The sequence below is a fragment of the Eptatretus burgeri genome, chromosome 6, assembly GCF_056783735.1.
Source record: "Eptatretus burgeri isolate ZD-2024b chromosome 6, Ebu_testis_v1, whole genome shotgun sequence".
In the NCBI taxonomy this organism is placed as follows: Eukaryota; Metazoa; Chordata; class Myxini; order Myxiniformes; family Myxinidae; genus Eptatretus; species Eptatretus burgeri.
This window is the reverse complement of record NC_140966.1, coordinates 110367890-110392889: the sequence shown is the minus strand read 5'-3', so window position 1 is coordinate 110392889 and position 25000 is coordinate 110367890. Positions and strand designations below refer to the sequence as shown.

At 43.9% G+C, this 25000-nt stretch overlaps 1 protein-coding gene across 5 annotated transcripts in view; it reads right to left on the bottom strand.

Moving 5' to 3' along the window:
- CLCN3 (Cl-/H+ antiporter 3) overlaps positions 1-25000 on the bottom strand; it is a 113599-nt gene that overhangs the window by 28166 nt on the left and 60433 nt on the right. For all 5 annotated transcript variants that reach the window (XM_085886740.1, XM_085886737.1, XM_085886736.1 and 2 more), the window contains exons 8-9: positions 15245-15413; positions 4323-4509 (exon numbers count right to left, since the gene is read on the bottom strand). In XM_085886740.1, coding sequence (XP_085742866.1) covers positions 4323-4509; positions 15245-15413 — 356 coding nt within the window. The remainder of the gene's footprint in view (positions 1-4322; positions 4510-15244; positions 15414-25000) is intronic.

Below are 25000 nucleotides of genomic sequence, written 5' to 3'. Positions count from 1 at the left end.
TGTTACATTTGCTTTTTGTGCAGAATTGTCGTGTTACTTTTACATTTGCTTTTGGTGCATAATTGTATATGTGTGCTTTCCGTTTGCCGCGGAATAAATGTGCTTTATGTTGAACTGTTTTTCCCGTTTTTCTTCGTCTTTTCTTTTATTGAATCTCCATCTTACTTCACGTAAATGGTTGGTCGTGGGCTAAATACGCCCAATAATTAATCGAACCGTCGAGGTTGACGATAACACTGCTCGGTTATCCCGATAGTACGAAACGGGTCACTTAAAGTGGCCCGTGTCCGAAGTCGACCTGCGGCGAGGTGCGATCGCCCGGTCTACCCTCCGTGTGGGTACTTAGGTAGGTCGAATTTGGCGAGCAACCCTATCCCACGCGGGGGGCCGATTGGCACGATCGTGGTGAGGCCGAAAGGCCCACCCGTGACTAGTTCCCGGCGTTAGTCCGAGAGGGTCACGACGGGATTGTCCGTCCGGTGGGCGACGTGCCGCGATTCGAGTTACGTGGCCGCTCGCACGCCGGCGGGCGCGAATCCGCAACAATATTGTGACGTCCACGGGACTTGAACAGTCCCGCCAACGTAGAATGAGCCGAAACGTTGGAGGCGGTTTATTTCTTTATAACCCAAACATGGCGGTTCTAATCGCTCTACTGCAAACGGGACGAGGAAGGTGGCACGAGTCACTTTTCACTGAGTTGATGATGTTTATTCGTTTTTATTATTACCAGAAATAACAAGACTCGGCAAGAAGAGGGATCCGGGGCGATTCGACGGGATGGTGTGGGATCGGGCGTGGGGAAAAACACAGACAATTCCAATGAATATAGAGATCTCAAACCTTCTAAGGCGCCAAGCACACACACACACACACACACACACACACACACACACACACACACACACACACACACACACACACACACACACACACACACACACACACAACGTAGCTATTTCTGGTGGTCAGGCTGGACCGTGGTGTGGACGCAACTGTCCCTGGATCGGCGTCGGACGAGCTGGCCTTGCTCTCGTCAGGGGGGCAGGAGAAACCGTGGTGCTGTCGACCTCCTGGTCTTGGCCCAAGTCCGCTCACAGCCGCCAGGGAACCAGTTCTGGCGCCAAGTTGCGAGCAGGAGAGGGAGCCAGGTCCGCCCGGCGTTCGACCCCGTACTCCGAGTCAGCAGAACCCCAGAGCCAACCAAGGTGAGGCACGAGGCTCAGCAAGGCTCCAAGACACGATCAAGAACACAATCGAATCAGCACAACAACAAGGACGCTCTCCGCGCAACAGCCTCCACACCAAAAAAACACGATCTTTTGGTTGTGATCTTCTTCCTCTTCCTTTTCGACCCCGAACAGAACCTTTTTATCCTCCCGTCCTCGTCACTTCCAATCGAGCCGTTTATTGGCCCACCGCCGTCGCCTTCTGCCAATCGTGATCACGGGGCGGAGCCATCCACTGCACTGTCCTGTGATGTCACGGCCAGTCTCCAGAGAATACCAAAAGGGGTTTACGCAGACACACTTACCCTATCCCATGTCCCTATCTAATTACGTGACAATTATCATTTCCCCCCCTTGAAGAAATGAACATTTACTAGACAACTTATCACCACTGAATTGCTATTTATTACATCGAGATCCTGGTAAACTCGAACAGCATGGCATACCTAATTAAACATCCTAATTACCCTTTGAATGCATACCCCCCCCCTCAAACGTAACAATATCATATGTATGAACTTTTTGTTCCTCATGGACAGGCGGTCATACATGTAAAGTTTCGCCCCGATCTGTTCAGCCACTTCAGAGAAGATGATTTTTGAAGGCAAAAAAAGAGGAAAACAAAAAACAATATGGCTGCCGAATCACGTGACCGATGACGTCATGAAATTTTTTTTCTTTCTGTGGACCATTTCATCCCTAGATGACCCTCAAAATTATTCATACTGATCAGATGTGGCGTTCTACATATGCAATTATGATGTCATAACGAGGTCACCTATGACATCATAAAAACAAAATCAAACTCATTCCCCATGAGGAGTACTTGCTTTGTGCCAAGTTTCAATTTTTTACTTGGTGTGGTTTCAGAGATACAGAGGTCCAACGTTTTTCCAATATGGCTACGACACCACGTGACCTATGACGTCATAATGATCATGAAAACATTATACATGAATAGTCGCACCAATGGTGAAAAGTTTGTCTCAATCTGACAAGCGGTTGCGAAGAAAAACATGAAAGTTCTGCGCGGACAAACAAACAAACAGACAAACAGACAAACCGACCAACAAACAAACAGACAAACCGTCAAACAAACAAACCGACAAACAAACGGACCCAAATGCAATGCCTTCTCCTCTGGTGAGGGTAATTAATCATCAATAGATTAACACATCTAGTAGGACATTTACTAACACAGCACAATAATTATCAATAGATTAACACATCGAGTCAGACATTTACTAACACAGCACAATAATTATCAATAGGTTAACACATCTAGTCAGACATTTACTAACACAGCACAATAATTATCAATAGGTTAACACATCTAGTCAGACATTTACTAACACAGCATAATAATTATCAATAGATTAACACATCTAGTCAGACATTTACTGACACAGCACAATAATTATCAATAGATTAACACATCTAGTCAGACATTTACTAACACAGCACAATAATTATCAATAGATAACACATCCAGTCAGATATTTACGAACACAGCACAATAATTATCAATAGATTAACACATCTCGTCAGACATTTACTAACACAGCACAATAATTATAATCAATAGATTAACACATCTCATCAGACATTTACTAACACAGCACAATAATTATCAATAGATTAACACATCTCGTCAGACATTTACTAACATAGCACAATAATTATCAAAAGATTAACACATCTCGTCAGACATTTACTAACACAGCACAATAATTATCAATAGATTAACACATCTCGTCAGACATTTACTAACACAGCACAATAATTATCAATAGATTAACACATCTCGTCAGACATTTACTAACACAGCACAATAATTATCAATAGATTAACACATCTCGTCAGACATTTACTAACACAGCACAATAATTATCAATAGATTAACACATCTAGTCAGACATTTACCAACACAGCACAATAATTATCAATAGATTAACACATCTCGTCAGACATTTACTAACACAGCACAATAATTATCAATAGATTATAACAGCCAGTTCGACGGTTAGTAACTGAGCACATAACTGATCAATTTAAACGCACTTTGTTGATGCCACACAAATACTAGAACACCCACATCACCACTTGTCAAATCAGACACCCCCTCTCATGTACAAAAATATCTCACCAGTAACTTAGTGGAACAACATCTTTCCACACGCGTCACCTCCACCATTAAACACAACATTTCGGGAAAAAAAACATTCACAATCACATCACCACCATCGCTTTGCATCAAGATAAGCATAATAAAATCATCAACGAACCACACTCCGTGACCCATCCACCTGAACAAACCTTCCTGTGGTCCTCCAGAGTAACCATCTCTGGACTTTGTTCTGGTTACCAACCCGCACTTAAACTTATCAACATAAACGTGACACAACTCGGGACCAGTTCTTCCCGTTTTGTTATCTTGAACTTGACACTCGCAACCACTTAAATTACAACTTTCTCTCAACCCACCCAACACAGATAACTATTTAATATTTCATCTTTACTCGATCTCTGGGGCAATCCAGACAGAATAGATGGCTTCCTCGGGGCTGTGGGCTTCCGATGACGACGAAGACGACGACGATTTGTTCCATTGCTTTTTGCATCTACCTGTTGCCCCACTGTCAGTACATTACCCTTTTGCCCTGTGTCACCTTTCTCCTTTGTATACAGAAATTTTTTAAAAGAGGTGTTCATCTGCAGTGACTTCACACGACGGGCTGATGCTGCGACATTTGTTGTTACCCGGGACAAGATGGAGTTCAAGGTCTTCAGACCAACTGCTCTAACCTAAGAGGAGGCCGAGTCAGAGGATATTGTTCTTCCACCGAAGGCAGAGTTTCCTCTCCTCGGTGATTTTGTGTTTCTTTAACCTCTTCTGTCCTTTCTTGCTCAGCTGCCCCCCCCCCCACGACCCCTTCCAACAATTTAAGCCCATGACAATTCCTACTCAAATGTCAAGGAACCAAGAATTCCTTGGAACATGAAAATAATATCACACCAGTGAAACATCATACAGGAATGTAAAAAGCTTGTTTCCATAAGGCATACAAAAGTTTAGAAAATTATTTTATTCACCTAAGCAAGCAGCTGCCCCCACCATGGCATACAGCCCAGGAGTGATGCATGAGGCACCAGAGTGACACCATTGGCTGAAAATCACCCAGTCAGGATGTGCAGCAACAATCTGTTCCATGGCGACCCCGAGCACACGCCCAGCAATGGCTCCGACTGCCATGGAGGGGATAAAAAGGCCCGAAGGGACCTGGAGAATGATCAGAAAAACTCATGAGATGTGACCAGGCAAAGAAAACGATGAAAAAAAAAAAAAACAACGTAAAATATGCTTCGCAATTAATAAACACAACCAAGCACAGAAATATATTTTACAATGAACAGTTATGGTCATGAAACACAATCACAAGCAAAAGAAAGCTACATTCGCTTCCGTCACTCCATCAGTTTCACAACCATGAATGAGATTATTATAATTCATTTTTTTTTTAATACTTTGTCAAGCAAGGGAGGCATGAGACAGGAGTGGCGGGAGTGGGAAGGCCAAAAAAGTGGGGAACAGAGACATTAGGAGATCTGTGGAAGCAAGAGGGATGGGGTGGGAACACGGGGTATACAAGATGGACATTACAGGGACTTTCAGGAAGGAAAAGCAGGGAATTTGAAGGAGGTGGGTTTGGAGTGGATTAGCGGGGGTAGAAAAGATTGAGGATTTGGATGGGGGACGATAAGAGGTGGTGGTGAACAGCTGTTTCGAAAGCCTGGGGGGGGGGGGAGAATGGGATTGAACAGAGTGAGGGAGTTTATTCCAAAGGCGGGAAAAAAAGAGGAATGAAAGAGTGAAGGTGAGCAGTGATTCGTGATTTTGGTAGTTTTCCAGAAAGGGGTTTTTGGCGAACCTTGAGCGCCCTGCAGAAATATAGTGGGGACAACGCAGACAGATCAGGGGATGGGGGGGGCGACACTGGAGAGGAGATGGTAGGAGACGGTAGAAGACAGAAAGACCACCGACATGCCTGCGGTGAGAGAGTGAGACGACCAAAGACTCAGCCTTATCGTGTGAGATGCCAATGATCTGAAATGTCTTGGTTTCCACAGCGTGAAGCCGAGAAAGGTGGGAGGCAGGACCACCGGCCCAGAGGGGAGAGCAGTACTCCATCAGGCAGCGGACGAAAGCGTTGTATGTGGCCAGGAGCTCAGGTGGGCCGAGGAAGAACTTTGCACGAGGGAGGATTCCCAGTCAGCGACTGGCTTTGGAGATCAGGTTGGAAATGTGGCTTTCCCAGGAAAGATCATGGTGGATAGTGAGACCCAGAAGCTTGAAAGAAAGGATTTCTTCCAGCAGATTGCTGAGAAAGTCTATGGGGGGAGGGGGGGGTCCAGATGGTCCTTTCGGAGAGACAAAGCGAGGGTGTGAGATTGGTCAGGATTGAAAGACGTGTTCCATGTGTTGGACCAGTTTGTGATTTCACTCAGATCTGCAGTGAGCGAAGAAGCTGCTGCTTGCCGGTCTGAGGGATGACAGATGGTACGGCAGAGCGTGGAGTCATCAGCAAAGAGATAAAGAGGATTTTCCAGAGAGTCGGCGTGATCATTCATGAAAACCAGAAAAAGAACAGGGCCCAAAATGGTACCTTGAGCATCTCCAGCCTGGACAGGAAGAGGGGATGAGAGAACTCCATTTAGGGCCACACGTTGACTGTGACAGGAGAGGAAGTCTGCGAGCCATGAGTGGAGTTGGCCTTGGATACCATGGGAAGAGAGTTTGGTGAGCAGGGCAGGGTGCCAGACCATGTCAAAAGCACGTGATATGTCCAGGGATATGGCTCTGATTAGATGTCCAGCATTGAGGACCTCCACCCATTGTTTGGAGAGCAGAAGCAGCATATCCAGGGTAGAATGACCTGGTCTGAAACCAAATTGATGATCAGAAATCAGGCCATTGGAGAAGAGCAAGGATTTTTAATATCTGAAACGATGATGGATTCCATAACCTTGCTGATGATTGGGAGTTGACCGATTGGTCTGTAGTTACAGGGATCTGTTTTTGCACCATTTTTATGCAGGGCAGTGATGTTTGCTGATTTTCAAGCAGATGGCAGATGATCGAGAAAATGAGAGGGTGAATAGAACAGAGAGAGGGTGAGCAAAAGCAGAGGTGTAGGTTTTTAGGGCTGATGCGGTCTGGACCGGTTGCAGAATCTGAGTTGAGATTTGACAGCAAGATCTCCACATTGTCAGAGGAAAAGGACACAGAGACCAGATACAGTTGTGTGCGACTGGGTAAGGTGGGTACAGAAAGCGATGGGTTTTGGACACAACATTTTGATGCAAACACTGAGTTTAGGCATTCAGCCTTTTCACGTGCGGTATCAGCTGTGTGGCCATTTGAGGTAAGTGAGGGGATGGAGGGGGAACATACACCAGAAACAGATTTGATTAGATGCCACCAGGATTTGGAGGAGGGAGAGAAGTTTGAGAGTTCAGACTTGAGATGAGAAAGATGTTGTTTTCTGGCTCTCCTGAGGGTAGATACACACTTGTTCCGAGCTTTATGGAAGGAACTGAGATTACCCTCAGTTGGGTTTGCTTTCCATGAGGCAAAGGCAAGTTGTTTCAGGACAGCTGCCTCGCCACAAGCTTCAGTGAACCAAGGGCGGGAGGAAGGGTAGGACGACTGAAGACGAGAGGGGATAAATCTGTGCATGAGGGAGAGCAAGTTTCTTTGAAAGAATTCCCAGGATGAGTTGATGTTGGAGAAAGTAGTGATAGGAGACGAGTCTCGAAGTTTGATGGCTGCTTGAAGACCCTGCCAGTCGGCTTGAGTGAAATGCCAGACTCGACGGCACTGAGGTGGTTCCCTGATAACAGCCAGAGAGATGTCCACTTTGACAAGCATGTGGTCAGAAGAACTGATTGGAGTGGAGGAAGAAGAGGAGATATTTTCAGGGAAATTGGTCAAAATCAGATCCAGAAGAGATAGAGTACCATTGGTTGAGATCCGGGTTGGGAAATTGACTGATCGAGTCAGTCCCAATGAGTCGCAGAAAGCTTTTGCTGAAGTGCCATGACAGGTGAGAGAGGTACCCACACCTAGCCAACTGGCATGATGACAAATGAAGTAAGCATCAACAAAGGCTGCAAAAATCGAATCGATGTCGATCGAATCATAATCCAGTCATGTGTCAGCTGTCAGCTGCTAATCCTCTACCCTCAAACCCATCCAGGCACAGCTAAGTGAGCCTCATTAAAACATAAACAAAACAAAAAAAAATTCTGGGTGCCAGACCATGTGTCTGATCAAGTTGAAATTACAAACATGTATTCCACATTACTAAGAGATCATAACTGTGAAGTTTCATGTCGATTGATTAAGCGGTTCCAGAGGAAACACTATTTAATATACTCTTAAGTGTAATATGGCTGCCAAACCAAGTGACTTTTCAATTATTCCTGAACAAACTTTTACAACCAAGGCTTGCAGAACATATGTGGGAAGTTTCCCCTTCATCTGTACAGCCATTCTGGAGTAGAACATTTTTTATAGGTTTTATGGTAAATCCAATATGGCTGCCAAACCATGTGACCTATGACGTCATATGTGTGATCCTTTTGTTCTTTATGGATAGGCGGTCATACATGTAAGGTTTCATCTCAATCTGATAGGCAATTTCAGAGAAGAAGATTTTTGAAGGTTTTTTTTTTGAAAAAAGCAATATGGCTACTGAATCACGTGACCAATGACACCATAAAAAAAATGTGTGGACCATTTTAGCCCTAGATGACCCTCAAAAATGTTCATACTGATCGGATGTAGCGTTCTACATGTGCAATTATGACATCATAACAAAGGCACCTGTGACGTCATTAAAAATTAAACTCATTCCTCATGAAGAGCGATGTGCCATGTTTCAATTTTTTTCCTTGGAAGGGTTTCAGAGCAACAGAGGTCCAAAGTGTTTCCGTTTTTCCAATCAGGGTGCCGTACCACATGACCTATGACATCATAGTCATCATTATAACATTCTACAAAAGTAGTCGCACCAACAGTGAAAATGTTGTCTCAAACAAGTGGTTGCAGAGAAAAATACGAAAAGTTCCGTGTGGACAAACAAATGAAAATCACTCATAGAGTGACAACTTGCCAAAACAGCACAAAGTGGAATGGCAATCGGAAGAGCGCATACCACTGCCAGGTGGAACAGTTCAGGTTTTGTATCCCACTGATGGGCGGGTCCAAACAAAATCCAATCCACTTGTTCTTGTCACCAAACCAACTCATCCACCTTGTTTTGTCATAACTCGTCCACAACGTTTTGAGAAAAAATGAAATATTGTTGCCAATCTGGAAGCTATGATCACACTCAACATCCAGGTCCTTTAGCTCAGTTATCTCGGTAAGTATGTGTTTTATAGATAGCTCCCCTTCCCTTGTTTAATGGGTAAATCAATGTAAATGCGCTGTGATTTATTTTAATAGTTAGGAGTTTTATCGAGATTCCACAAAGAAGAAGAACAACCCTCCTCTGCAAAGAAGAAGAACCACCCTCCCGCCCCGAGATTTTGAGACGCAAACAAGGATGACGGTTGATCAACTCCCGCCCCGGGATTTTCCCCGCGCGCCGGGAAGGGAGAGGGGGGAGCGCGTCGGAGCGCGTAAAAAGGAGTGAGTCAATCGGAGAAACGAGCCAGTGAGCGCCCCTGTCGTCGTCGTCATCGTGGCCTAGGAGGTCGAGAAGCGCTTCTGTCGTCGTGGAAGGAGAAGTCCCTGTCGTCGTCGTCGTCTGAGAGGTCTGGGTTGGTCGTGGCCGTCTGGAACGTCTTCTTCCTCCTCCTCCTCCTCCTCCTCCTCCTCCTCTGGAGGGTCAAACTCGAGAGGGACCATCCGCCAAAACGGAGTCGAGGTTTTGGTGGCCGGGACGGGCGCCGACCGAGTCAGCCGGAAGACCGCACGAGGTGGAAAGGTCCAATATAGACCCCTTACCTCCAGCTCACCTTCCTTCCAAGCTGGGGGTATTAATAAAGGCATTAGCCACCACTTCGTGTGTGTGTGTGTGTGTGTGTGTGTGTGTGTGTGTGTGTGTGTGTGTGTGTGTGTGTGTGTGTGTGTGTGTGTGTGTGTGTGTGTGTGTGTGTGTGTGTGTGTGTGTGTTCGTGGGCCTGTGTTATAAGTAATAAACTGTTAAGTGCCTTTGCTGTATTCTGATATATTCGGTATAGCTCTGCCTTATGTGCTCTCCTCATTCCCCCATCATTGTATAAATAAACCCCCATTGAAAAATGTTTCAGTTCGTTCACGTCCCTTCTTTCCTTGACTGAGCGTGTCGCGTGCTGGGGAAAAATTAGCAAGGCCGTTGTGCCGCCGTAAGGGGACATCTAGACCGACGGTTCTCAGCGATTAAACCGCTCGGAATCGCACACGGAACGAGCACGCTAAGCGGCTCGTTTCCGTACGACTTCCGTCGAGGGTGTGAGGACTCGGTAGATCACCACGTGGTCTCTAGGTATTATGATATTTGGCGAATGACCCTGAACCACGTGGTGGAAATATTGACGCTTCACAGTCTCAAACAAAGGACCCTCGACTCCGGACTTATCCGGGGCGATGATCTGAATTCCGGACGATCGGTCGAGCCGACTTGCGGTCCCAATCTAGCGGCCGTGCACCGCGGCCGACGTCCCGTCCCCGCAACAATATATATCGTTTTTGGCCCTATCAGTTTTTAAAATTAGGCCTGTGTTGACTGTTTGATCTTAAAATTAATTGGTCGTTGAATTCAGCGATCTGACATGAAAATGCTCTTCAAATTTCAAGTCAATCGTATGAAAATTGAGGATTTTAGAAAATTTGGCCCAAATTGGCCTTTTGGCCTATGTTTACCTCAAAATTAATAGGTGGTTGAATTCGGTGACCTAACATGCAAATGCTATTCAAATTTCAAGTCAATTGGATGAAAATAGAGGTTTTTAGAAAATTTGGCCAAAATTGGCCGAGATGTTTACCTCAAAATTAGTAGGTGGTTCAATTCAATAACCGGATATGCAAATTCTCTTCAAATTTCAAGTTAATTGGATGAAAATTGAGGATTTTAGAAATTCGGTCGATGTTGATCTTTTGTCTATGTTGACCTCAAAATTAGTATGTGGTTGAGTTCAGTGATCTCATGCAAATGCTCTTCAAATTTCAAGTCAATCGGGTGAAAATTGAGGATTTTAGAAATTCGGTCCATGTTGACCTTTTGTCTATGTTGACCTCAAAATTAGTATGTGGTTGAGTTCAGTGATCTCATGCAAATGCTCTTAAAATTTCAAGTCAATCGGATGAAAATTGAGGATTTTTGAAAATTTGGCCCAGTATAGCCCAAATTGGCCTTTTGGACAATGTTGATCTCAAAAATAATTGGTGCATGAATTCAGCGAACTGACATACAAATGCTCTTCAAATTTCAAGTTAAACGGATGAAAATTTAGGTTTTTAGAAAATTTCGCCAAAATTGGCCTGTATGTTGACCTCAAAATTAGTAGATGGTTCAATTCATTAACCGGATATGCAAATGCTCTTCAAATTTCAAGTTAAACGGATGAAAATTTAGGTTTTTAGAAAATTTCGTCAAAACTGGAATGTATGTTGACCTCAAAATTAGTAGATGGTTCAATTCAGTAACCGGATATGCAAATGCTCTTCAAATTTCAAGTTACTTGGATTAAAAATGAGGATTTTAGAAATTTGGTCCATGTTGACCTTTTGTCTATGTTGACCTCAAAATTAATATGTGGTTGAGTTCAGTGATCTCATGCAAATGCTCTTCAAATTTCAAGTCAATCGGATGAAAATTGAGGATGTGAGAAAATTTGGCCCAGTATGGCCCAAATTGGCCTTTTGGACGATGTTGATCTCAAAAATAATTGGTGCATGAATTCAGCGGACTGATATGTAAATGGCGTTCAAATTTCAAGTCAAGCGGATGAAAATTGACAGTTTTAGAAACAATTTAATAATTTGGCAGATGTTGGCCGATGTTGACCTTTTGATCAAAGTTAATTTGCCTCAAATTGGCCTATTGTCCCATGTAGACCTTTTTGGTTGACCAAATTTACGAATCTTCAAAGCGAGACCGTCACAGGGTCAGTGACATTAATTTCTGAAAATTTCAGGTCAGTTGAGCAGTTTGGGCTGGAGGCGAAGCGGACAGACAAACAAACAAACCGAGCCAAGCCGAACCGAGCCGAGCCAAGCCGAACCGAGCCGAGCAAAGCCGCGCCGAGCTGAACCAAGCCGAACCGAACCGAGCCGAGCCGAGCTGAAGGCTCGAAAAAAAATTAACTATTTTTTGCCAAGTAACAAACAAACAAACACACAAACAAAAGGAGGGGATCAACATACCTGTCAAAAAAAAGATTTTTTTGCCAAGTAACAAACAGACCCAAATGCATTACCTTCGGTGAGGGTAAACAGATATAGGGTGGTGTTGATAGGGTGAAACAGACATAGGGTGATCAACGGTGAGGGTGAGGGTAAACACAGACAGAGGAGGAAGCCATTCAACCCATCTTGCTTAAAAACATCAACACCAGAGCACTTTACCAACATCACATCAATTTATCAACACCACACCAATCTATCAACACCACACCAATCTATCAACACCACACCAATCTATCAACACCACACCAATCTATCAACATCACACCAATCTATCAACACCACACCAATCTATCAACACCACACCAATCTATCAACACCACACCAATCTATCAACATCAGACCAATTTATCAACATCACACAAATCTATCAACACCACACCAATCTATCAACACCACACCAATTTATCAACACCACACCAATCTATCAACATCACACCAATCTATCAACACCACACCAATCTATCAACATCAGACCAATTTATCAACACCACACCAATCTATCAACACCACACCAATCTATCAACATCAGACCAATCTATCAACACCACACCAATTTATCAACACCACACCAATTTATCAACACCACACCAATTTATCAACACCACACCAATTTATCAACACCACACCAATCTATCAACACCACACCAATCTATCAACACCACACCAATCTATCAACATCACACCAATCTATCAACACCACACCAATCTATCAACACCATATCAATTTATCAACACCACACCAATCTATCAACACCACACCTATATATCAACACCACACCAATTTATCAACACCAAACCAATCTATCAACACCACACCAATCTATCAACACCATACCAATTTATCAACACCACACCAATCTATCAACACCACCCAATCTATCAACACCACACCAATTTATCAACACCAAACCAATCTATCAACATCACACCAATCTATCAACACCATACCAATTTATCAACACCACACCAATTTATCAACACCACACCAATCTATCAACACCATACCAATTTATCAACACCACACCAATTTATCAACACCACACCAATCTATCAACACCACACCAATTTATCAACACCAAACCAATCTATCAACACCACACCAATCTATCAACATCACACCAATCTATCAACATCAGACCAATTTATCAACACCACACCAATCTATCAACACCACACCAATCTATCAACATCAGACCGATCTATCAACACCAGACCGATCTATCAACACCAGACCGATCTATCAACACCAGACCGATTTATCAACATCACACCGATCTATCAACACCAGACCGATCTATCAACACCAGACCGATCTATCAACACCAGACCGATCTATCAACACCAGACCGATCTATCAACACCAGACCGATCTATCAACACCAGACCGATCTATCAACACCAGACCGATCTATCAACATCACACCAATTTATCAACACCACACCAATCTATCAACACCAGACCGATCTATCAACATCACACCAATTTATCAACACCACACCAATCTATCAACATCAGACCAATTTATCAACACCAGACCGATCTATCAACATCACACCGATTAATCAACACCAGACCGATCGATCAACACCAGACCGATCTATCAACACCACACCGATCTATCAACACCACACCAATCTATCAACACCACACCAATCTATCAACACCACACCAATCTATCAACACCACACCAATTTATCAACACCACACCAATCTATCAACACCATACCAATTTATCAACACCACATCAATTTATCAACACCAGACCAATCTATCAACACCACACCAATTTATCAACACCAGACCAATCTATCAACATCACACCAATCTATCAACACCACACCAATCTATCAACACCACATCAATCTATCAACACCACACCAATCTATCAACACCACACCAATTTATCAACACCACACCAATTTATCAACACCACACCAATCTATCAACACCACACCGATCTATCAACACCACACCAATCTATCAACACCACACCAATCTATCAACACCACACCAATATATCAACATCAGACCAATCTATCAACACCACACCAATCTATCAACACCACACCAATTTATCAACACCACACCAATTTATCAACACCACACCAATCTATCAACACCACACCAATTTATCAACACCACACCAATCTATCAACATCAGACCAATTTATCAACATCACACAAATCTATCAACATCACACCAATCTATCAACACCACACCAATCTATCAACACCACACCAATTTATCAACACCACACCAATCTATCAACACCACACCAATTTATCAACACCACACCAATCTATCAACACCACACCAATCTATCAACACCACACCAATCTATCAACACCACACCAATTTATCAACACCACACCAATCTATCAACATCAGACCGATTTATCAACATCACACCGATCTATCAACACCAGACCGATCTATCAACATCAGACCAATCTATCAACATCACACCGATCTATCAACACCAGACCGATCTATCAACACCAGACCGATCTATCAACACCACACCAATTTATCAACACCACACCAATTTATCAACACCACACCAATCTATCAACACCACACCAATCTATCAACACCATACCAATTTATCAACACCACACCAATCTATCAACACCACACCAATCTATCAACACCACACCAATATATCAACACCACACCAATATATCAACACCATACCAATTTATCAACATCAGACAAATTTATCAACACCACACCAATCTATCAACACCGCACCAATTTACCAACACCGCACCAATATAACAACACCGCACCAATATATCAACACTGCACCAATTTATCAACACCACACCAACATATCAACACCGCACAAATTTATCAGCACCAGACTAATCTATCAACACCCCACCAATCTATCAACACCAGTTGATGCAAGTTGTTGTCACGTTTCATCGGAATTGTCTGTCCTTTCTAAGAGAGCAAATACCTCTTTGGGGGAGGAAGGGCAACCCCCCCCCCCAAAAAAAACTCCCCCCCGTAGACCCCCTCAGACCCCGATGCTTTTAAACGCCGTGAACAAACTTTGTTACATCATAGGTAATGAAAGTTGTGGTCAAGTCTAATCAAAATTGCACGTGTACTTTCTGAGAATAAAGGAAATACCTATTTTGGGGGGCAATCCCTGTAAACCACCTCAGGTCGTGATTTTTTTAATGCCATGAACAAAGTTTGGTACATTCACGGTGATGAACTTTGCGGTAAAGTTTCATTGAAATCAAATGAGTTGTTCCAGAGAAGTTTCAAGTATTTGTGAACTTACAGACGGACTGACTGACGGACGACGCGCCCTCCTATAAGCTCCCTGGAACTATGTTCCAGGTGAGCTAAAAAAGAAGAGGCGAAATCAGTACATCAAATTCATGCCCCCCCCCACCACTCCACCACCTTCCCCCACCTACACTACGACCCCTTGCCCATGCAATGCCAGTTCCATAAATAAAGGCAAACTAATGGAGAGAATACAAATATACTCTTTGAAATTGTGCACAAGTAAAGCAAAACATCAAGAAAATATTGCTTGCCTTCATGCCAAAAGTGAAGATGGTGATGAGGATTTTTAGAAGCAAAGCGAGACAGAGCTTCCACATTGCACTTGTTACACCTGGTCCGGGCTCTCGTACTGCCAGTGCTGCTGATCCACTCGCATTCCAAGTGCTGTTAGGCCCAAATCCTCCTGTGCTGTAATTGGACCTTATAAATGAAGGAAGGGAAGGGGTGGAACATGGCAAGAGGTGGGGGGAAAATCGCACCTGCATCCGAAGGAAGTGGTTCGGTTTGGCATTTTTACTCTGAAATAGGCAAAGCCAAGAAACAAACGAAAGCCTTTAGAACTACCCATTGGAATTACCCTTTAGAACAAGTAAAAGAGCAACCAGAGATTGCAGACCGTCGCCAGAACTTGTTTTGGGTGGTGTTTGTGTAGTTTTGTTTGGTGTATTGTGTGTGCTGTTTGTGTCCTGGTGTGTTACGTAATTAATAAGAGACATAATTGAAACTGCCACTTTATAACTGCTGGCAGAAATGACCGGGTACGAAGATGTCGCGCTTGATGCAACCCTGCTTTGATTGGACACCTGACACTAAACAATGACGTTTATTATTATTATTCTGCAATTGAATTCAGAATGGGATTAAAATAAATTCAATCAAAGTCAAATGGAAGATCACATCGGTACAGTCCTGCAATGGAGTAATCAGAAGGAACCCGAACAAGCAAAAAGCAAAGATGAAGTCATCAAGAGGAGCCTGGATAGGATTCACATTTCAGCTGCTATTCCTCTACCCTCAAACCCATCCAGGCACAACCAAGTGAGCTTTTTTTCACACAAAAAAAAAACAAACAGACCAAAAAGAACCCAGATCAAAACAATTAAATAATTCTAGCGGCCAAACCATGTGTCAGATCAAGTTGAAATTTAAAACATACATTCCCATCACTACTGAATCATAATTGTGAAGTTTCATGTCGATTGATTAAGCGGTTCCAGAGAAAAATATTTAATATTTTTCTTCGATCCAATATGGCTGCCAAACCATGTGACCTGTCAATTATTCCTTAACAAACTTGTACACCCATGGCTTGGTGAGCATTTGTGTGAAGTTTCTGCTCTATCTCTCCAGCCATTCTGGAGAAGATTTTTATAGGTTTTAGGGTAAATCCAATATGGCTGCCAAATCATGTGACCGATGACATCGTATGTGTGAACCTTTTGTTCCTCACGGATAGGTGGTCAGATGTGTAAAGTTCTGCCGCAATCTGTTCAGTCACTTCATAGAAGATTTTTGAAGGTTTTTTTTTTTTAAACAATATGGCTGCCACATCAGGTGACCGATGACGTCATCAAATTTTTTTTTTCTGTGGACCAGTTTATCCCAAGATGACCCTCAAAAATTTCATTCTGATCAGATGTAGCATTCTACATATGCAATAATGACAACATAAGGAAAGCACCTATGACATCATGAAAAAAAAAAAATCACACTTATTCCACATGAGGAGCACTTGGCATGTGCCAAGTTTCAAGTGCGGTTTCAGAGATAGAGCTCCAAAATTTTTCCGTTTTTCCAACATGGCTGTCACACCATGTTGACCTATGACGTCATGAATATCATTAGAACATTCAACATGAGCAGTTGCTCCTATGGTGAAAATTGTCTCAATCCGACAGACAGACAAACAAACAAATAAAAAAAATCTCTCATCGAGTGAAAACTTGGCAAAACAGCATAAAGTGGAATGGGAATCGATAAAGCGCATACCTCTGCCAGGTGGAACAGTTTACGTTTTGTATCCCACTGATGGGCTGGATCTGAACCTAAATCCAATCGGCTTGTTCTTGTCACCTATTCAACTCATCCACCTTGTTTTGTCATAACTCGTCCACAACTTTTTGAGATATATTAATAGTGATATATTTAGTTTTTGGCCCAATCTATCAGTTTTAGAAACCAGGCCTGTATTGACCTTTTGACCTTAAAATTAATTGGTAGTTGAATTCAGTGACCTGACATGAAAATGCTCTTCAAATTTCAAGTCAATCGGATGAAAATTGAGGATGTTAGAGAATTTGGCCCAAATTGGCTCTTGTAAGTACCGGTACCAGACGTGTAAGAAATTCAGACTTTAAGTTTATGCACCAATAAAACAAGGAATACTGTCACGGTTTGAGTTGATCATATTTTCAGTTTTCAAAGCCTTACGATGACGTTTTTATGTGTGCTTATGTTCAATGGATAAATCAAATAGGGAGGCCCATGTGTGCTTATTTTTCATATGCGTTTTCATTCAGGCATACGCTTATCCAGATTCCACTGTATCGTATGTGTGGAAATTAAATAAAGGCACGAACACTGGTGCGGCCTTTCTGATGATTGAAGGAAAACGTGCTTCCTTCCCTCATACTTAACTCATCCCAAAGCCCCTCCACTCCCCACAGACGTGTCTGGGTGGTGTCCGGGTGTTGTTTAGTTTGACCCGTTTGAACGTGCTGTTTTAATGTACCCAATTTCATTCAATCCTGTACTAATGCCGACATAAGGGGACCATTTGAATGTGACATCAAACAGGTGACCACAGGTAGCCATGAGAAGACAATGACAGCATATGCACGATACAGAATTTGACAAAAAATGGGTGGACACAGATGTGTGAAGATGGCTACGGATACACACAAGCCCACAATTAGGATTGACAAAATAAAATTACACCTGGGCACAATCTGAGAAAAGCAAAAGTTAAAAAAAAATATTTTAAAAAAGTCTAATCTTCTTCCTTATACTATCCCAGGAGACCTTTCTCAATTGTATGTTTGTTTGTTTTTTTTGCGTATGGCTAGTTGATGTATACTTCCTGGGGGTACGGCTACACCACGATCAGCTGGTTCAGAGCAGAAATTTAAATTGTACACCAGAGTACCGTTGAACAGCTTGGATGTTCATTGGTGTAGGGTCGATTTCTGTGGATACGAAGTGGAAACTTTCGCACTGTGCAATCGAGCTGCGACCCATTCCGGATTAGGTTGTGGAAATGATCACGACTTTTCCTGAGTGCTCTGAAGCTTTTCCAAAAGGATGGGATCAACCATCACCAGGGTACCAGCTACGACCTCATATTTGTTATGATAGCATAACATCTGACATATCCACCAGCGAAAGTTAGCCAATAAAACAGCTGGCCTCAAGTTCCCTCCGAAGAAACACATACAGTGAGGTAAATCCATGCCTAAGAAGCACCGAGTTGACAGACACGTTTTGGGTTGGGAATAAAACCAAGATGAGATGGCTCAAAATATAATACATCACCATTGAGCTTTCCGTTCAAAACAGGAAGAGAGTGGACGACCAAAATGTCGAAGGTACACTACCAAAAATACGACGTGCGTTCAAATATGAAGGTGTCCTAACTTATTTCAACAAGCAGGTAAGACGTACAAAAATGCCACTACTTCAGATAGTCCTGATGACACTTTTGGCACTTGTTCATCCATGATGTGGGTTTACAGGATGGCCTAGAGGTACGCACACTCACCTAACCTGGATGTCTAGTGGACGACACCTCACCAGCTGTCTAACCTGGATGTGAATCCCAACCCAGGTATTTCACAGGCAGGGAGATTCATCAATGTGTGTGGCGTCCCTCGGATGGATGTTATACTGGGCGTCCTGTCTGCCAGCATTCGTTGGTGGACATTAAAGATCCGACAGTATCCTTTGTGATGTGTACTGTATGTGAGCTATCGCTGGCACCATGAACAAATTACAAATTCCTGCCCTAACCAGCAGAGGGCGCTGTATCAGCGGCACAGCGGCACCCACCACAAGGCCTTGTGCTGCAAACCTATGAAGAATCCATGATGTGAAGGCTGTAGCAAAGCTTTTTTCAGGGGTATGTAGAAGCTACCGATGCCAACCCTGATCTGGAGAGGAAGTTGAAACCACAAAGGCCGTCTCATTTTTTGAAACAACCAAAAGTCACTGGGCATAAGGTCTGCTGAATATGATGGAAGTGGGATCAGTTACGTGTGCTGTTCTTTGATAATTATTATTGCACATGAGCAGCCCAATGTATTGGGGTATGGTGATGGTAAAAGTGAAACCCTGACGGTGTAAAAGTTCTGGCTATTTCTAATGCATGGCTGACAAACTCTTTTTGCAACGCCTCACGGGAACCGTTTCCAGTCATTTCCTCGGTGGAGGAAAGTCCAAGGGCTTCCAATGTGCCGACTGCCTTTTGATTTCTGGATTGAAGGGCATCCAGCTTTCACTCAATCACAATGTTATTCAAAAAAGTCTGCCACTTGTGGATTCCTGATCACGACGTTGATAGATGGTGAGCATTCGTGACACCCAGCATGCAGAAAACTTTTGAAATTTTGACAACAGTCTGCAAAATAGTATACACAACCATATATAGGCCTGTTGCAATGGTGATTTTGTCCACCATTATTCTGTGATGAGCAGGGACCTGCGGCACAATGTATAACGAGACTCCAAGCCCTCAACTCCCCCCCCCCCACCCCACCACAAACCCCAAGTCCTCACCCTCAGGTCAATCCCCTCCCTACTCCAAACATTCAAACCCCCATCGCCACCCTCCACCACGACTCCTAAACCACCTCACGCCCACAGAATATCCCCACTCCCAATCCCCAAACACTCAACCTGCCTCTCCCAACTCTGTCCCAATGGTCACCTTAAAACACTTCACTCCACAAAATACACAAAAAACGCAAAGAAAACTGAAAACCCAATCCGTGGGAGGACCTCCTGTGCAGCTGCCCTTCGCAGGGCAAATCTTTCAGGAAATTGTGGCAAATCCTTTGGGACCCCTGCTCATTGATGATAGGAAGAAAAACACAGGGTATCCTTCCCAGGTTGGATTTATGACAATCCCCAGGTGATTGCACCTGGGGATAATTTCACAACAGTGCACTTTTCCTCATGCGCTGGTTAATCCCATCCTACCTGCAGCTATCTCCCCATCCTCAAGAGTAGTGATCTTCACTATTTTTTCGAAGGGGGCCACTTTTGCCGATAAGACATCAGTGTGAGAGCTGTCACACCACCTGTAGAACTCCAAAATGGCTGCTCTTAGGCCTTGCCTCCACGTCCTGTTTTAGTTACTGGGCTGCAAGCATAATTATTTGCATAGTGCCATCGACTGATGTTGTGATGTTACTTTTATGCATCGCATTGGAACATTCATTTGAACCCAATTTGATAGCATTTATATTTTTTAGATATATTTTTTTTTGCTATTTATATATTTATTTTTTATAGATAGTCAATTTGAAAGCATTTATGGCGGATTATGATGGGGGTGTTTTCACATTTGTGTATCATCGGCTGCGTGTCAAGTGACGCACTTTAGACCACCAGGGGCCGCCAGTGGCTCGTGGACCATGCAATGAGGAACAGGGCTCTAGAGTCTCGACCCTGGTGCATGCATTGAATTCTGTGGAGAGGCGGTTGCAGCCAAGCAGCTTCCTTTTGAAGCATGGAGAGCTAACCCGACTGAAGGTAACTGTAGTTAGGGAATTTTAGCAAATCGTATTGACCATCTGTGAAAAAAATTGCTTACCAAAAAATTTCTTCACTAACGTATTCATCTAGACGTCTACTAACACCTATCAATTAGTGCAAACCCAAATCCTTGTGGAAAATTCTGGGGAGCCAATCAAAGTTCGGGTGCTCAGAGGGCCTGCGTGAAAAAAAAAAATCGGAAAAATTAACTTTTGCCAATATTGACTTGTGGGATGTCTAACTAGGGGTTTTTTGGGGTGCTGAATTGATTCCAACCATTAGATTTGAGGAAAAATGAATCCCTGGCCGTAAAATATTGATATGATACATTTTTAGATATCTCAGACTGTGTTTTGTGGTAATTTGGCTCAATTGATTCAGATTGTTCAAATTGTGCTGAAACCAGCATACAACATTTTTGAAACCACTGCTATATTGTTGGTTATACTTGTGCTCATGCTCAGTAGAATTCTCTGTGTTAGCTGACGTTAGCTAAGAGCTTTAGCTATAAAGTTATTGTGTACCGGACTCAATAGAACTTGAATATATTCAACGTAGAGTGGACCTATTAGTGTTAAAACACATCACTCACGGTATGTGTGTTCTGTCTGTTTTGTGTCAAAATTTCATGTCCTGTCTGTTGTTTACAAAAAAAGTCTTATTTTTTAGGACAGTGTGGACAAGGATGTGACTGAACCTGGCTTGAGGTGTTTCATCTGTGGTGGTTCCAGGATTGAAAAGCATATGCTCTCAAAAGTCTCCAATAAAGGCCACCCACAGATCTCGTTCATTCACCAAGAGCTAGAAAGAAGCATGGTCAAATGTGGGGTACCTGTCCACACCGACGTTAAAAGAGCCCAAATGAAGAGAGATAACGATGCTGTCAACACCATAGTTGGGTGGTTGGAGGAAGTCAACCCTTTCGATGCCACACGGGACAAGAAGACTCTGGTGTCCTTCTCAACTGGGTTCAGCAGCACTCCCGAAGACCAAGTCAACGCTGATCAAGCAGAAGTTGGCAGAGCCATACAGGCTAAGATGGATGGGAAAACTGTTGTGGATGCAATGGTAACCAAACACAAGGTCAAATCACTTGCAAGCCTCAGATCTGGACCCAAAGTCAATGGCGATTGACTCACTGAAGCTATTCAACCACCTCATTGTCATCATTGACTCACTGAAGCTATTCAACCACCTCATTGTCATCAGTGAGCGTGAAGTCAAGACCAAAGAAGCTCTGCGCTTTGAGTTGACGCCAAAACCGAAGTCTCTGTTTGACAAAAATCAAAAGTTGCGAAAGCCAGACAAGGCTGCCCAAGCAAGGTCCCCGAAGGCATGTGTGGCACCTGTCGAACAACCCCCCTGCACAAGCCTTGTGGTTGATGGTGGGTGGCTCTTGCACAATGTCAAGTGGGAGGCTAACCTTACTTGGAAGGATGTTGCTGAGAGCTACCTCCGGTTTGTGAAGTCCATGGGGAGCCATCGCCTCCGGATAACGGTGGTCTTTCACAGATATGGCAGCTCCACCAAGGACCATGACCACTTGAGACGAACAAAGAATGCATGCTGTGACATTCAGATTCGTCTGGATCTCAAAATCGTCATTGCAAGAGAAAAGTTCCTCGACAACAAAAACAACAAAGCCCAGCTCGTTCTGCTCCTTGCTGAGACATTTAGTAGGAATGGAATCAGTGTACAGCAATGCTCCGATGATGCCGACACCTCCATCGTCCGCGCAGCTCGAGATGAGGAAAGAGAGTCCCCTGTCGAGGTGAGGACTGAGGACACAGACGTCATGGTTATGCTGATTTATCATGTTGCAGACCATCCGATCTTCCTCACGACAGCCAAAGAAACATCTTACGATGTCGGAAAGATGCGGGAGGCCCTCCCAGAGATATACTGGAGGTATCTCATCTTCTCGCACAGCTTCTCTGGCTGCGATACAGTGTTTGCAATTTTTGGGTTTAGCAAACCAACTTTGCGAAGCAAGCTTTGCAAGACTGATGAAGCAGAGAGGGCAATGGACGTGTTTATGGACATCCGAGCTGAGAAAGGTGAGATCATTAAAGCAGGCTGTGATCTTTTCATGCTCATGTTCCATGGGAAATCCTCCAAAGACTTGGAAGACTTGAGATTTGACATCTTCAGCAAGCGAGGTGCTACTGGGAGCATAAAACCTGAAAAATTCCCCCCGACAACAGGAGCTGCGGCACAGCACTCTCTCCGAGCTTACCTCCAGACCAGAGACTGGCTGATGCTGCAAAGTCCATCGTTGGATGCCCGGGACTACGGATGGCAACTCACCGAGCAAGGATATGCACCAGTCCCTTCTACAGACCCCATTGCACCAGACTACCTCCTGACGTTTGCCAGCTGCAACTGTGCGGGGGACTGCAGCTCACTCAGGTGCTGCTGTAAAAAGCAAGGAGTCAAGTGTATTTCTGCTTGCGGCATCTGTCATGGTAACTCTTGCCTGAACATAAACCAGGTGGATGACAAGAGGAGTGAGGAAGATACTGGGGAGTTTGATGAATAAGGTTGTAAAAGCTGACGAAGCAACATTTCCATTGAGCACAGTTTTTTTTTTTTTTTTGTATACCTTGTCGAGGCTCGTATGAGAGCTAACACACAACTCACAGCAAGGGGGCATGAGACAAGAGGGGCGGACAAAACAGTGGGGAACAGACACATTAGGTGAACTGTGGAAGGGAGAGGGATGGGGATGGGACGGGGAACATGGCGAAGAGAAGATGGACATTACAGGGACTTTCAGGAAGGAAAGCAGGGGAATTGAAGGAAGTGGGCTTGGGTGGATTATCGGGGGTAGAAAAGATCGAGGATTTGGATGGGGGAAGATAAGAGGTGGTGGTGAACAGCAGTTTTGAAAGCCTGGAGGGAAGAATGGGAAAGAATAGAGTGAGGAAGTTTATTCCAAAGGCGGGAAAAAGAGGAATGAAAGAGTGAAGATGAGCAGTGATTCGTGATTTTGGTAGTTTTACCAGAAGGGGGTTGTTGGCGGACCTTGAGCGCCCTGTGGAAATGTGGTGGGGACAAATCGCAGAGAGAGCAGGGGGGCAAGGCTGGAGAGGAGACGGTAGAAGACAGAAAGACCACCGACCAACCTGCGGTGATTGAGTGAGAGGCCCAAAGACTCAGCTTCATTGCGGGAGATGCCGATGATCTTAAATGCCCTGGTTTCGACAGCGTGAAGCCGAGAAAGGTGGGAGGCAGGAGCAGCAGCCCAGAGGGGAGAGCAGTACTCCATCAGGCTACGGACAAAAGCTTTGTAAGTGGTCAGGAGCTCAAGAGGGCCGAGGAAGGACTTTGCACGACGGAGGATTCCCAGTCGGCGACTGGCTTTTGAGGCGAGGTTGGAAATGCGACTTTCCCAGGAAAGGTCATGGCGGATAGTGAGACCTAGAAGCTTGAAAGAAAAGACTTCTTCCAGAGGATTGTTGAGAAAATGGATGGGGGGGTTTTCTAAACGGTCCTTTCGAAGAGACATAGTGAGAGTGTGAGATTTGTCCGGATTGAAAGACATGTTCCACGTGTTGGACCAGTTTGTGATTTTATCCAGATCTGCAGTGAGCGAAGAAGCTGCTGCTTGCCGGTCTGAGGGATGACAGATGGTGCGGCAGAGGGTGGAGTCGTCGGCAAAGAGAAATAGAGGATTTTCCAGAGAGTCGGAGAGATCATTGATGAAAACCAGAAAAAGAACAGGGCCCAGAACGCTACAAAGTTCTGTTAAAAATGTCAATAAATACATTTTATATGATCAAGGAGTGGTTTTTTTTCTCAAAAGTACTGGTTGGAATCAATTCAGCACCCCAAAAAACCCCAAATTAGACATCCCACAAGTCAATATTGGCAAAAGTTAATTTTCCGATTTTTTCGCGCAGGCCCTCTGAGCACCCGAACTTTGATTGGCTCCCCAGATTGTTCCACAAGGATTTGGGTTTGCACTAATTGATAGGTGTTCGTAGACACCTCGATGAATACGTTAGTGAAGAAATTTTTTGGTAAGCAATTTTTTCACAGATGGTCAATACAATTTGCTAAAATTCCCTAACTCCTGGAGTTCATTCCATAAGGCTGAGAAGTGTGTCCATCCTAAAGCAAGCAGAGAACACCATCTTGCAAATCTCAACGTCAAACTCTCCAACCCGTCTCCTTCTATCTTCCATGTCATGGTGGGACCTTGTCAAGTCCGTCTCTGGTGTATGCTCCCTCTCCATCCTGTCGCTTACTTCAAA